A 14,150-nucleotide genomic window follows, 5' to 3' on the forward strand; every position below is an offset into this window, starting at 1 on the left:
GATTTTCCCTGAGTCAGCTTTCCCAAGGCGGGACTGAGAGCTGAGACTGCACCATTGACTTTATTTGCTGAGACTAATATATCACTCAAAATAAGCTACCCATGAATGGAAGGGAAAATTTGTGGCATCTATGCCAGGCAGCTGCTGAGAATGTCTCTGCCTTCATGGTCCTGGTGTCCATTTATCTATCTATCTATCTATCTATCTATCTATCTATCTATCTATCTATCTATCTACTCTGTCTATCCATCTATCTAGTTATATATCTCATGTAACCCTGACCGGCCTTGGACAGACTTTGTAGTTGTAGACGGCTTTCAAGTTCTGATCCTCCTGCCTCCACCCACCTGAGTACTAGGACTACAGAATGCTAGGCAAGCAGTCTACCAACTGAACTATATCCCCACCCAGAACCCCTTTTGTTTAGGCAAGTACTTTATCTCTGAGCTATTGTCATCCAGGTATGGTTTCCGCCCCCTTCCACTTGGCCCATTAAAACAAGACAAAACAAAACAATTCTACCATTTCTGAGACAAGGTTTCACTAAGTTATCAGTGTAGGATGAGGCACCAAATCACTCTTTAACCTAGGACAGCTTTCCCTGAAATCCCCTTGGCTCAGTCTCCCAAGTAGCTGGGACTACAGGTCTCATTAGTGGTGTTTGTGGCATCTCCTGGGCTCACTGGGAACTTAAGAGTGAACTTCTCAGTTGGTCAAGTGTTGGGATTACAGGTGAAAACCACCACACCCGAGTCTGGCCTCTTTCGATTTTTAAGGAGCCTGATAGGCATTCTGTTCTTAGCTTTATGTAAGTGACTGTCTGCCTATGACTATTCATGAGAAATGTAAACCTCTCTTGCCAGTCCCCAAAGCCTCCGGATGACATTTTCCAGGCTGAAGTCAAAGACAAGCATCTGTAACTGCATGGATTGCTCTAGAAGAACAGACACAATGGCCTCCTTAGTTGAAAGAGGAGAGGAAAGCACGTCCGCCTGGCTCAGCGCCGCGGTCTGCCAGCCCTGCACCAATCTGGCATGAGACTCGCTGCCTCAGTTCAAGGGTGGAGGACGCAGGGCTCTACGCTTTCTATTAGTCACAGAAAGCCTCCTTCAGGGGTCTCCTTCCTGAGGTAACTGAGAGGCAGTGAAATGACCCCATCACCACCTTCCTCCCTGAGTTTAACTGACATTAAAATCTGGCACAGTGGGCAGAGGGCCATGGTCAGAGACGAACCTCTCACCTGATAGCTGCACCATCCTGGAAGTCCTGCCTGACTCAGCCCTTCATCCTTACATGAGCAGTGCTCACATGGAGGCAGCCAGGGTGCCCTTCAGCCACTGGGGCTGTGCCAGACTCCAAGAAACCTTCCAGAGTACCCAGGATCATGTGTAGGGGGCCTCAGGTGTACCTTCACCCACTCCAGGGTCTCACTCTACAGCTCAGCTGTTCTGAAACTTGAGGCAATCCTCCTGCCTCAGCGAACCAAGTACCAGGAGCTCAAGTGTACACTAGTAAGTCCACCAAAATGTCATTAAAAAAAAAATCGTTTGTGATTAAAGATTACAAACTATAAAGAAAAATGAATTTCACTATCATAAAAGGCCTGTGTATATGGGATCACCGGGCTGGCCCCAGAACTGCCACCGGGTGGGGTTTCCTTGTCTTGAGACCAAGGTTGTATCATTTGTGTGTGTGTGTGGGTGGGTGGGTGGTGGCTAAGACCTAACCCAGGGCTCGTGCATGCTAAGCAAACACTCCCGCTGAGCCGTCATTTCTTAGTAGGAAGTCAAGTAGGACTCCTTGTGTGCTGGTCAGTTTTGTAAGCGTGGAGGCACACACAGTCTCTGAAGTGTTAAAAATGAGAATCAGATGGGCCTAGTGCTGCATCCTGGTAGTCTCAGCTACTCAGGAGGCCGAGTCAGGAGATGGCATGAACTGAGGACTTCGAGGCTAGCCTGGGCAAACAGAACAAGACCCCATTTCAAGTAACTTCAACAGAATGACCTTGAGCTCGCTGTGTAGCTGAGGATGACCCTGAAGTTCCGATCCTCCTGCCTCCACCACTATCTCTGGTTTATGTGGTGCTGGTGAGTTCAGGTACTCACACACACTAAGCAGCCTCGCTACCAACCAAGCTACACTCCAAATCCCTACAGTATGGCTTTTAGTATTTACAAAACTGTTCCTCGTAATGACGGTCTGATAGGATATTTAAAGTTAGCTACGGTTTCAATGCCCTAATGACACCATCTACTCTGATCACTGACAGATGTCCGGATGACTTGCCATGCATGGGGCACTGAGGGGGAACCAGTAGTGCACCTCATGGCTAGATGTGGGGGGTGGGGGGACAGAAGACAGGTGAACACAGAACAGACACAAGTAGCTTCTGATTTTGTGTCCTATTGCCTTCACGCCACCCACCACTCCAACTCTCTCCCCCCCCGACATGCGAGTTCCGCCAGCGTAAATTTGGTACCTGTACAGGCATAGCCCAGAGATTTGGGCATAAGAAGAAAAACCACATGAGCTGGTTTGTGTCGATGGCCACCAGGTTGCAGATCTGGCCTGCAGTCATCTCCCCCACCGACAGGTTGGAGGTGGACAAGTGCATGATTTTATTGTAAATCTTGGTCTAGAAATGAGAGCAGAGAGCATCGCATTGGCCGTCATCGCCATCTCTATCACCACCACAGATCTGGCAAAGGCCAGAGGCCTCTCTGACTTCTCCTACAGAACCCCAGAGCAGCTCTGTAAAGCGCTCTGACATTCCACCTTCGCAACGCCGATCCGCACCGTACATCAGGAAGTCAAGAGGCAGGAGTCCAAGGCTGGAGCAGCAAGCTACTTCCCCAGCAAGCGTGACCTCTCCCTTGAGGGACATGACATAATTAGCTCCTAAATCACAAAAGCGGCTCCTCAAATCCCTCTGTGTTCTTGATTTACTGGGGACCAGAGCAGAACACATTTAAGAGGCATAAAAGTGATAAAGTGCGGAGCAGTCCATTTTAATGTGTCATTTCCACCCTGGGGCCAAGTCAGTGAGCCTTGGAGCGAGCGAGGGGTCGGCCTCAGCAGACCTAAGGTGACATGTATTCACGACAGCCTGTCAGCCTGCACCACTCCGAGAATCTGCGCAGGGCAGCATGGAGGGTAGCGGCTGCCTGTGGGCTCAGACTTGAAAGCTTTATGTGCCGTTGTCGGCACCTTCCAGAAAGATTGGATTTTCAACCTACATGCTCCGGAACAAGGAAGGATTCTGTCTTGTCTTAAATGTCTGCGGGGTGCCTGCTTTTGGACCCAATCGCACTGTACTGCTGCTGCAAAGCCTTTAATCCAAACCTTTGTGTTAAGCTCAGCTTGCTTTTGTTTGTGGGTCAGGTTTTCTGAAAGCATGGGTCTCTTCTATGGCTGGACATAATGGCGATGATATTTTTGGACAAATGTAAGCACTTTCCATGTACTTCCTGGCTAAGTGAAATTAAGCCTTAAAGGCTAACCAGCAGCTTTCAGTGAAATACAGGCACCAGAAGCCTGTTAAGTAAAGCCAACACATACGTGATGATGATGATGACGTGTGTGTGTGTGTGTGTGTGTGTGTGTGTGTGTGTGTGTGTGTATGTGTGTGTGTGTAGGGTTTTGCTTGGTAGCTTTCAGCTTCTCGTCTGTGAGGGCAGATTTTCAGTAGGTAACTTTCTGGAAATCTCTTAAAGGAAAGAGGCCTTTTAGGTCTACTTGATTTCCATAATGAATGCCACCATTTCCTTTTTCTGGCATATGAATTAATCTCTCGGGTTAATGTAAGAGATTCAGATTGATTAAAAAAATTACAGGCTGATATATTAAAAACCCATTTGGGGGCTCTATTAGCATAATTGGAAAATACTAGGCTGCTGTGTGATTTATGACATACAAATAGAAAACAGATCCAATGACAAGACCGTCCAACCATAAAATTGGTGGTGGTGGAGGCAGAAGCTGGCCTGTCATTGGAGGGGTAGGAGCCAAGGCTGGGGTTCACATGGTGTGGTTCTTCTCAGCTCTGAGTGCCCCCACAAACCCCAGAGGGCCATGCCCACCCTTCCCACCTGCTGGTATCCTGAGCAAATACTGCACAGCATCATTTGCATATCCACATCATTGATACAGAGTATGGAGGTGACCAGAGCTGAGTGTGGTTCTGGCCCCGTCCAAGCTGAACCTTCTGGGTCTGTTCAGCCCCTTTCCAGCTTCGCCTCTGACTGACTCTCACAGGATCACCCTGTGCTCCCAAAGCCAAGGAATACTTTTGTTAAAAAACAAAACAAAACAAAACAAAACAACACAACTATCTAGAGAGAAATGATGCCAGCATCTCATCTTTCTACAGAACCATTTTGATGGATGAGGCAGCTTTGAGATTTTGCACAGCTCTGTGAAAATCAACAGGGACCGCAGAATCGACTAATTGGCCTCACTCTCCTCTTTACTCAAGGAGAATGTCAAGCCATGGACATTAGCTCCTGGGCTGCCCTGGGCTGGTGGGAAACCCTGACAAGCTTCTGTCCGGTGTGACCGGCTCTTAGCCAGGGTTCTTCCTGCAAGCCTGAACTCAAGTCTTAATGGAAGCCCTGGGGCCTGGGATGGCTCTCGTCTCTGCCACCCTCCATGAGGCTCTGAGTCCTTTCTGGCCTTGCTCATCCTACGAATCAACTCTAAAGACTGGACCAAGAGCTTAGACCTGTATGTCATGACTCTCTCGCTAGGATCTTCTGATGTTTCTGATGTTTTACTTGATCTGTTTGTGTTTCCGCACCTAAACAGACAATCTGCCAGGCCTCCAGAATTAGAGAAGGATTCTGAGGCCACAGTCTGCCCTCAGCAGGAGAGAACTCTGCGATCGACTGGTGATGTCTGCCACTTTCAAAGGTGGGAAGGAACCAACAACTGAGCAGCTGGCATCTTGTGTCAGAACCGAGCGAGCAAGTGGAGCTAGCATTGCTTCCAAGTCTCAAGCCCAGCCCCAAGCTACTACCACTTCCACCACACAGCCAATGCTTGGTTCTAACACGGGAGGAACATCAAAAATAAACTCCCAGCAGAATTTATTCTGAGCTACGAGAAGAGTTAAGCAGGCCTGCTGCGAAAGTGAAAAAGAGATAGGACCCCAGTACCTGGATTGCTCCTCTCAGGTTAATTCCGGTTTCGATGGCAACATAGTACGAAGCTTGCAGGAAAGTCCTCTGCAGCAGGAGGGCAAGGAACAGCAGCACAGCCAAGACGTAGGCATTGCCAAGGAACTCTTGGGACGAGACAAAGTAAACCCCGAGAAATTGTGTCTGTGGGAGAGAGAAGGCCAGTGCGGGGCTGTTGCTGCCGGAAAAACGACACGGTCAGCACATGCCATGTTGTTATGGATGTCACTACTGCGGGAATCTCCGTGTTTGTAAAGTCTCTGCCGTTCTTTGTAGAAAGGATGCAGAAGGAGGGAGCTGGGAGATTGGGGCAGCTGGTAAGGAGCCAGCCATACAAGCACAAAGATCTGAGTTCGACCCCTGGCACCCGCATAAGAAAGCTGGGGATAGCAGTGTGTAATCCCAGCGCTGGGAGACAGGGGTAGGGAGACTCTTTCTGCATGTCTGGCCAGCCAGGAGCTAGTCAGTGAGCTTGGTGTTCAGTGCAAGATCCTGTCTCAAAAAAAAAAAAAAAAAAAAAAAAAAAAAAGACAGAGTTGGTCAGATGGATCAGTGGATAAAGATGCCTTGCTGTGCAAGCCTGGAGACCCAAGCTTAGTCCCTGGAACCCACGTGAAGGAGGGAAGGGAAAACAAACTCCAAAAAGCTAACTTCTGACCTCCACATGTGGCACACTCACCCACACATACACAGCGTATCAGACACACACACAATAATGAATAAATAAATAAATAAAATATTTTAAAATTGAAAAGAAAAAATAGAGAGCAATTGGGGAAGACACCTGACACTGAATTCTGGCCCCACATATGTGCATAAGCTAAGCTGTGTGCACACGTGCCTAGACCGATAAACCCAATCCAATCTTCTGCAGGAAAGACTGTCTCTCCTTGGGTCATCTTCCCACTTGGGAAAACGGAACAAGGCTCGGTTCTAGCCCCAGGCCTACAGGATTCTCAGCAGCTCTACCTCCGTGCCCTTGGGAGTTTACTCTGAATGGAACAAGAATAAATAGAGCAGATCAGGGAGGAACCCAAACAGAGCAGCTGCAGCAAACGGCACGATGTGTTCTCTGCCTCAGAAACGGAACCAACAATCTGCCCAGTACTGACTTCTGGGGTGGTGGAAGTGGGGGGTGGGGCGGAGTTGGGGAACCGACCTGGTGTTGACCAGTCCCGGGGGAAAGCTGGGAACAAAGTCCTCACAACAGCCGAGAAGGACCTCCTTTTAAGTTCCGGTCACCCTCTCTGCACTCCAGCGAGACCCCAGATGGTAATCGGGGAAAACATTCTGCCTTTTGTGCTGAAGGTCCCAGGAAGCGCCAGAGCGCCTGTTTTCAGATCCAGCATCACTGGCTCCAAGGAAAACTTTGAACTCAATGAGCCCTCCTCCCCTTCTAGCACAACCATGCTAATCTTCCCATGAAGACGGGGCCCTCACCTTTCTGACATTGCCCGGACAGTGGACATTTGGAAGGACGTGGGAGGTGCTACAGGGTAGACAGTGATGGGAAGAAAAGACGAAGAAACCAAAGATCATGACCTTGGTAGTGATAGGGCCGACATGGGAAAGGCTCTCTCAGTGAGGCTTTCCTGAGAACCAAGAATTCTTGGATCTTGGCTTAGGGGCCCGAGATCTCTAGACCAGCGATTTTCACTGATGCGGCAATACTTTAATACAGTCCCTAATGTTGTGGTGACCCCCAACCATAAAAGCATTTCATTGCTATTCCATAGCTGTAATTTTGCTACTGTTATGAATAAATATCTGATACACAGGTCATCTAATGTGTGACCCCAAAGGGGGGGGGTCGCGGCCCACAGGTTGAGAACCGATGGTTTGGAGTGTCACAGGTGATACTGACTTGTCTACCAGCTCTTGCAGCTCATGGAATTGCCTGGTCCTGCCCGCATCTGCTTCTCTGCAGCTCCACAGGTCAGATGCTTCTCCATTGGGGGCAGCAGGAAATAGGCAGAAGAGGCAGAAGAGGTGCTCTAAGGAAGGCCCTGCTGGGACTCACAGGGCCACTTGCCAAACTACCGAGGGAAGGGTGGAAGGCTCGAGGGTGGGGGAGGGCTAGAGGCAGTGGTGCCTGACCTTAGGGGTGGGAAGGGGTGAGTGATAAGACCTCAGAAATGACAGTGCTCCGTTCTTCTGGCACTCGGAGAGCAAGGTACCGTCTGGGTGCGTGCTTTGTACGAGAGGGAATAGAGTTTCGTGGTGGTGAGGTGACTAGCCCAAAGCTGTGTGCTAGTTAAAGGCAGCACGTGAACTTGGCCTTGTGTGAGCTAAAACAGTACCCCAGACCCACTGTCCAGACCTCATTTGGGCCTGACGTGGAGTCACACTCTGACAGATTATTGTCCTGAGCAGACCTGTGGCTTGTGGCAGATGGACATACGCGCAGTTGGCCGGTTCTGGGTAAAGAAGTGCTCGTACAGTGCGCTCAGGGGGACGCAGTCCCGTCTAACACTTGTAAGGCGACATCCCCTCATAGACCCAGTTCTGGAGAGCAGAAACCATTGTTTTAAAACCAGGTACATTATCAATATCCTTCTCACTGATGTAACAAAGTAACGGCCGTGCACACAAAGGTACTTGTTTCTGAATTACAGCAGGGGGGTACGGTGCAAAAGCTGTGCAGTGTCCAGCCACAGGGACTGTTAGGCACACCGAGACACTCATGCGAACAACAGACAGCCAAGATCCCTGGTGACCATGATGAACAGTCATGACCTGCTGTGCCACAGCCACCACAACACGCCTAGGCTATGGCAAAGGCGGGAAAATCAACTGAGCACAAACGTGAGCTGGATTGGGAGTTCCTCTCTATGGCAACCTTCCATGTTTGTATATTTTCAAACAAAGCAACAGATTCGCCCTGTATAGCTCCAAAGACATAAGCCTCCAGCTCTCTTTCCCCGAAACACACACACTCTAGGCCTAAAGATCACATTGCTGTAGATTAAAAGAATAATAATTGTAGCCTATTAAAAATGGAAATATTGTCACTAGGTACGTCACTGGGTTGTGGCTGGAGGTTGTTTTAAGACAGCTTCAAAGAAGTGGGGCCCAGAACATGTAGATTTGTAATGAGAAAGTGGGTACCAAGGCCGGTGGAACAACTCTGCAGCATGTAATGCAACCCCCAGGTGGAGGCAGCAGGGTCGGCGGTTCAAGGTCATCCTTTGCTACATAGTGAGTTTGAGTCCAGCCTGTGCAACAGGAAACCCTGTCCCCCAAAATAAAGAAAATGAATAAATGGGTACCAGGCCAGGCAAGGGGCTTTAGAAAGGAGGACCTGGTGAAGTCTAGCCAAGAAGAGGACACCCTGGGTACTCTGTGTGTGTGTGTGTGTGTGTGTGTGTGTGTGAGAGAGAGAGAGAGAGAGAGAGAGAGAGAGAGAGAGAGAGAGAGAGAGAGAGGAGAGAGGGAAGAGAGAGAGAGAGAGAAACGCTTGTGGGAGGAGAGAGAAGAGACAGGAACCACAGCAAGACATCTGCTGAGAGACAAAGGCTTCGAAGATCTTATGCCCTAGACCTGTGTTTTCACAAGCTCTTGGGGAGCTCTTTGCAAGTTGATGCTTAATAAATATTTTTTTAAAAATTTAGTTACGTTTTAACCTATTTATTTTGTGCATACATAGGTGCCACAGTATACACGTGAGATCAAAGGGCAACTTGGGGGAGTCAGGTCTTTCCCTCAGCCATGTGTGTCCCAGGGATTAAATTTAGGTTACTGGACTTGGCATCAAGCACATTCATTCCTTAGCCATTTCTTTGGCTTTAAATGTTCTTTTAAATGAGTCGGTACATAGGCTTTCCATGCCGCACGCTCTCATCTGGCAGTGAGGCCTGCAATGGAGTGGCCACAGCAAGTGCAGTGGACTGATGACAGGGTTAAGATGTGACAGCAGGCCTCATGACGGCATTATAGTCCTGACACTGCCCTACTGGGCCATGGCTTCAAAAGGCCCCTTCGTTGTCCTCTGGATCTTAAAGAGGGTCCCTGGGCCCTATCTAGGAGGGCCAGGGTAAAAGCTATAAAACTATCTCAGGTCAGTCGTGGGCAATGCTCCATCCATCCATCCACACCCACCCGTCACATCCGAATACCTACCATTCCCACCTGACGCAGAGGTTAAGAGCCTGGCCTTAGAGATTAGCCATACCTGAGTTTAACACCCAGCTCAGCGGCTGTCAGCCGGTGGTGTCTCTAAAGCAGTCCCCCAACCTCTCTGAGCCTCAGTTTCCTCATTTGTAAAACAATGGTTAAGGGTTTCTACCGCAGAGGGCTGTGCTACCATGGACAAGTGGCATCTAGTAGCATTAAAAATCAATATATCATAACTTCTGCGCTCAGTGCTGACAACCGAACACAAAGCATTGTGCACATTAGCAAATATTCTGCCCAGGCTGGCCTTGAACTTGTGGTGATCATCCTGCCTCTGATTCGCGAGTGCGTGTGTGCATGTGTGTGCGTGTGTGCGCGTGTGTGCGCGCATGCCTGTGCATGTGTGTGTGCATGTGTGTGTGCACGTGTGTGTGCATGAGTGTGTTCGTGCGAGTGCCAGTGTGTGTGAGTGTGCGTGCGCATGCGTGCATGCATGTGTGTGTGTGTGTGTGTGTGTGTGTGCGCGCGCGTGCGCGTGTGCGTGTGTGCGTGTGCCCATGCATGTGTGGAATCTGTGACTGGAATCCAGAGCTTCATGTGTGCTAAGCATGCACCCCACCACTGAGCTCCAGCTCACCTCACTAGAGAGCAGAGATGAGGGTGTCTAATACAACTAAGGAGGACTTCCTGAAGGAAGAGACATAACACTGAGGAGTCAGGGACCTGAAGGCAGCCACTTCACGCACTGTGTGAGTATCATGACTAGGAGGCCAATGACATCCCAACACCATAGAAACAGTAAGACATTAATGATCGTTATGCCTCCCAGAGTGAGAGCCACAAATAACCCAGTGAGGAGGGAGGGGAGAGAAAAAGAAGAAAGACTAAGAACAGTAAAAGAGAGGAGTGGAGGAGGAGGAGGAGGAGAGAGAGAGAGAGAGAGAGGAGGAGGGAGGAAGGGAGGGAGGGAGGGAGGGAGGAGGGAGAGGAGAGGGAGAGGGAGAGGGAGAGGATAGTACACACAGAACCATCAGCCACTTCTGCTGTATTTGTTCAGAAGCACATGACCAGCCAGCATGCTCTTCCCACTGTAGCCTACAAGGGTTGGTGCTTTGGCCTTGGATCTGGCCCAGGTTGCTCTTTTTTTGGCTCAGCTGATATTCCAGCGTGGTGCTGGCAGGTTTCAGATACCAGCCATTCTTTATGAATCCAGCCAGATCAGTGGCATCCCTGGCAGGTGACAGATTGGAGAGGGGGGCTGGGCAAGAGAATGGGCCTGGAAAGAATTAGATCCTGGGCAGAGCCTAGTTTTCTCTGGGAAGAGAAACAGTGGGGACGGCAGCTTCAGAACAAGGTTCCGTGTGCTACAATCAAGGGTGCGTATCCTTCTTGGTGCCAAATGAGCTCTGTTCCTTGCCAATTGTGTGTCCTACAAGGGAAGAGAGGACAGGATAGCTGCTGACAGAGTTCTGCACACGGAAGCAGGCTGGGCACTGGCTGAGAGTCCTCATCCTGCCAGGCTGAAGCCCCACAGCCTGGGGCTGGCAAACTTCCTCCTTGCATCATCCCTGATGGCCCCAGTAACACTGGCTCTTGGCACTGGCAAGGCGAGGGACAGCGTGACTGCACTGAATGCCCTCTTCCCGCATTTCTGAGCTCTGATGCCTAAGTGAGGACTAAACTGCAGGAGGCGACCTTGATCTGGAGAGCCAGAGAGAGAGTGTCCCAGGAGCTACAGACTGTGTTTACTCCCAACTCAGGTTTCTATGTTGGAAATTTGCTGATTGTATTTGGGCTTCAGGGAACAACTATTAGATCTGAGAATGCCCGCTGCCACTGAGGCAGAGCCATCTGTCCCTGGGATCTGTGTGCCTATAAGAGAATTCCAACAAGGAGGCAGCGCACTGTAGTCAGCACCAGGTAGCCACCAAGGGCTGGCAAGGCTCAGGTGGATGAACCTTTTTGGGGATGCTCTCACACCTCTGAGGGCACTTTATCATTAGAGGACTTTCCCAAGGCCTTGTGGAAACACAGGAAGAAGATGGCTACTCAGGGTAATGGGAGCTCTGGCTTGCTCTAGGTTCTCCTAACATGCAGAACGGAGAAGGTGGAAGATTCTAGGGTTGCCTATGACCAGACTAAAGCTGGAGGCGAAGATATCTCTTGCTCTCTCCTTTAGGGGTCTGATAAAGGCCAGAAGTTTAAAAGGCCGTAGAAGGAGGCCACTGAGATGGCTCTGAGGGGAACACGCATGGTAGAAGACTGATTCCAGCGAGTTGCCCTCTGACCCCAACATGCATGGGATGATACACACACAGACAGACACACATACACAGACACACAGACACACACAGATACAGACCCAAAGACATACACAGACACACAGACATACACAGACACACACAGACACAGACACACACAGACACAGACACTCAGACACACACAGACACTCAGACACAGACACACATACATACACACACACACACACACACACACACACACAGTAATAATATATATAGCCAGAAAGGACCCCTAAAAGCATCAAAAGCTAAATAAACAAAACAAAAAAACCTCTTCACACATAGGAAATGTTTCTACCTCATTAATCCAATTTATCTATCTGGGTCCTACTCAAAAGCCCTTCTCTTGGGAGACAGGGTGTTGCTATGTAGGCCAGGCTGGCTTCAAACTTGCTGCCACTCTCCTGCTCCAGCTTTGCGGATGCTGGGGCTGCAGGCATGTGCCACCACACCTGGCTTTTACAGTCTCTTTATGTGCCTCCTCCTAGTCATATGTAGCTACAAATATCTTATTTAGGTTTCTCCATCATTGGATTTCACAGTCCTGGGCGCCAGCGCGACAGTTTGATAATAATAATCATTTTAGTGTCGTGGCTTGAGAGACCAGACTACAGAGCAAGAGCGCTCGGGTCATTCTCCTGCTGTTAGAGGCTGGCTGAGAGACCTTGGTCAAAGTTGCTCAATTTGTCTCAGCGTCAAAGTTCTCATCTATAAATGGAAATAAGAGTATCTACCCCATGAATTATATGACATGGGAATTAATTATATCTCAATATACCCATCACCTCCCCCCTCAATTACCCTTCTCAAGGGTGTCCTTAGGGATTTAACAAGAAAGTGGGAAATGGTGCTCATAGCCAGATGTGCGTCCAGCGGTTGCTAGGTGGGCATTGCTGTTAATAGTCCTGATCAAAAGTCTCCATGACTGTATAGCCCTGCCCAGGCCAGCACATATTAAGATCAATAAAAGTGTTCTGGGCAAGTCAGATGCACAGACTTTGGCCTGTCTAGGATTTCTAAGTCAGCAGTGCTCAGCTGAGTAATGATGTTTTGAGAAAACTATATGACCCTCCCGAGGATTAACAGTTATCTGCAAAGTCAGCTCCCAGGGACAAACGAACATTGCATATAGGGTGTCATCAGCTATCAGAAGCCCTAGTTACAAATGTTTCATGTAACCTGGCCTGTGCATGGTTGAAATGTTATAATGGCCATGTTGCCAGGATTTTACAAGGCAGACTGTCACTGGGGATTACTCAGTATGGCCATCTGCACCCAGGCAGCTGCGGAGAATCAAGTACCTTTAGTCCTCAATGCAGGCGATGTTGTCCTGAGCAGAGAAACCCACTCCTAGAAGTCTTTTGCCCTCCCTTTCAAGCCTTCTCTCCCTCCCCGCCCCTCTGTGAGTGTGTGCGTGGGCACGCTTGTGTGTGCGTGGGCACGCTTGTGTGTGCATGAGTGTGTTAGTATGTGCGTGGGTGCACTTGTGTGTGCATTGCCATGCTTCTGTGTATGTGGGCACGCTTGTGTGTGCACGCACATGCTCCTGGACTTCTAGTTGGTTGTGAGCTACCTAACACGCATGCTGGAAATCAAACTCTGGTCCTCTGCAAGAGCAACAAGCATCCTTAACTGTTGATCCATCTCTCCAACCCCTTTGACCCTTTTTAAAATGAGTTTTTAAGTTAGTGTACAAAAAGTGGGTTTCATCGTAACATTGTCATACACCATTATATTATCATACATTGTGGTAATTGCTCATATTCCTCCCATCACCTTTATCTGTTCCTCTTCTTGCTCTTATTGGTCTCCCATGGCCCTTAATAGGTCCTTTCTACTTTTATGTTTTTAATATCTATCTATCTATCTATCTATCTATCTATCTATCTATCTATCTATATCTGACTCCTTTGTCCAAAACACTTTAGATGAGGCATCTTCTGAGTTGAAAGGACCACTGAGCATCATCTCGTCTAGAGGGTTTCAGGTATCCTGGAGCTGTACAGAGCCTTTGTAATACGCTAGTTATGGCAGTGCACACCTTCAGAGTCAAACATTTGGGAGGTGTGGAAGCAGCAGGACCAGAGGCTCAAGAGGAGTCTCACTACATAGAGAGGTCACGGCCAGTCTAGTTTAGATAAACCTTGTCTCCAAAAACCAAGAAAGAGAGAGCAGTTAAGGAGAGAAGGAGATAGAACAAAGAGGGAAAGCTAGCAGAACTGGGGTAGTGGAACCCCGAGCAGGGAAGTGGGGCTGCCCATGGAGATCCACATGGCTTCTCTACCAGCAGCCATCCTAGATGCCTCTGCAGAACACCCCCAAGACCTAGGATCCTCAAACCGAAGGCTGTGGCCTGTGGGTACCACGGATCTCGTGGGAACACAAGCTCTGTTCTCAGCATTTCAACTGAAAGGGACACAGATCCTCTTCCAGAAGTGGATGCTGTGGCCTGCGTCCAGTTAGCCATTCTAACACGGCCTCTCAAACTTACACTCACACCTGCACAAGACAGTTGTGGGCTGAACCTTCTATCAGGAGCCTAGCCCTGCCCCCAAGGATAACC

At 49.2% G+C, this 14,150-nt stretch overlaps 1 protein-coding gene across 1 annotated transcript in view; it reads right to left on the reverse strand.

Moving 5' to 3' along the window:
* Abcc8 (ATP binding cassette subfamily C member 8) overlaps positions 1-14,150 on the reverse strand; it is a 114,865-nt gene that overhangs the window by 83,911 nt on the left and 16,804 nt on the right. Inside the window, 2 exon segments of the mRNA XM_051148594.1 lie at positions 2,480-2,635; positions 5,154-5,318. Of these exon segments, the coding sequence (XP_051004551.1) occupies positions 2,480-2,635; positions 5,154-5,318 (321 nt within the window).

Source organism: Acomys russatus, chromosome 7 (assembly GCF_903995435.1).
Source record: "Acomys russatus chromosome 7, mAcoRus1.1, whole genome shotgun sequence".
NCBI lineage: Eukaryota > Metazoa > Chordata > Mammalia > Rodentia > Muridae > Acomys > Acomys russatus.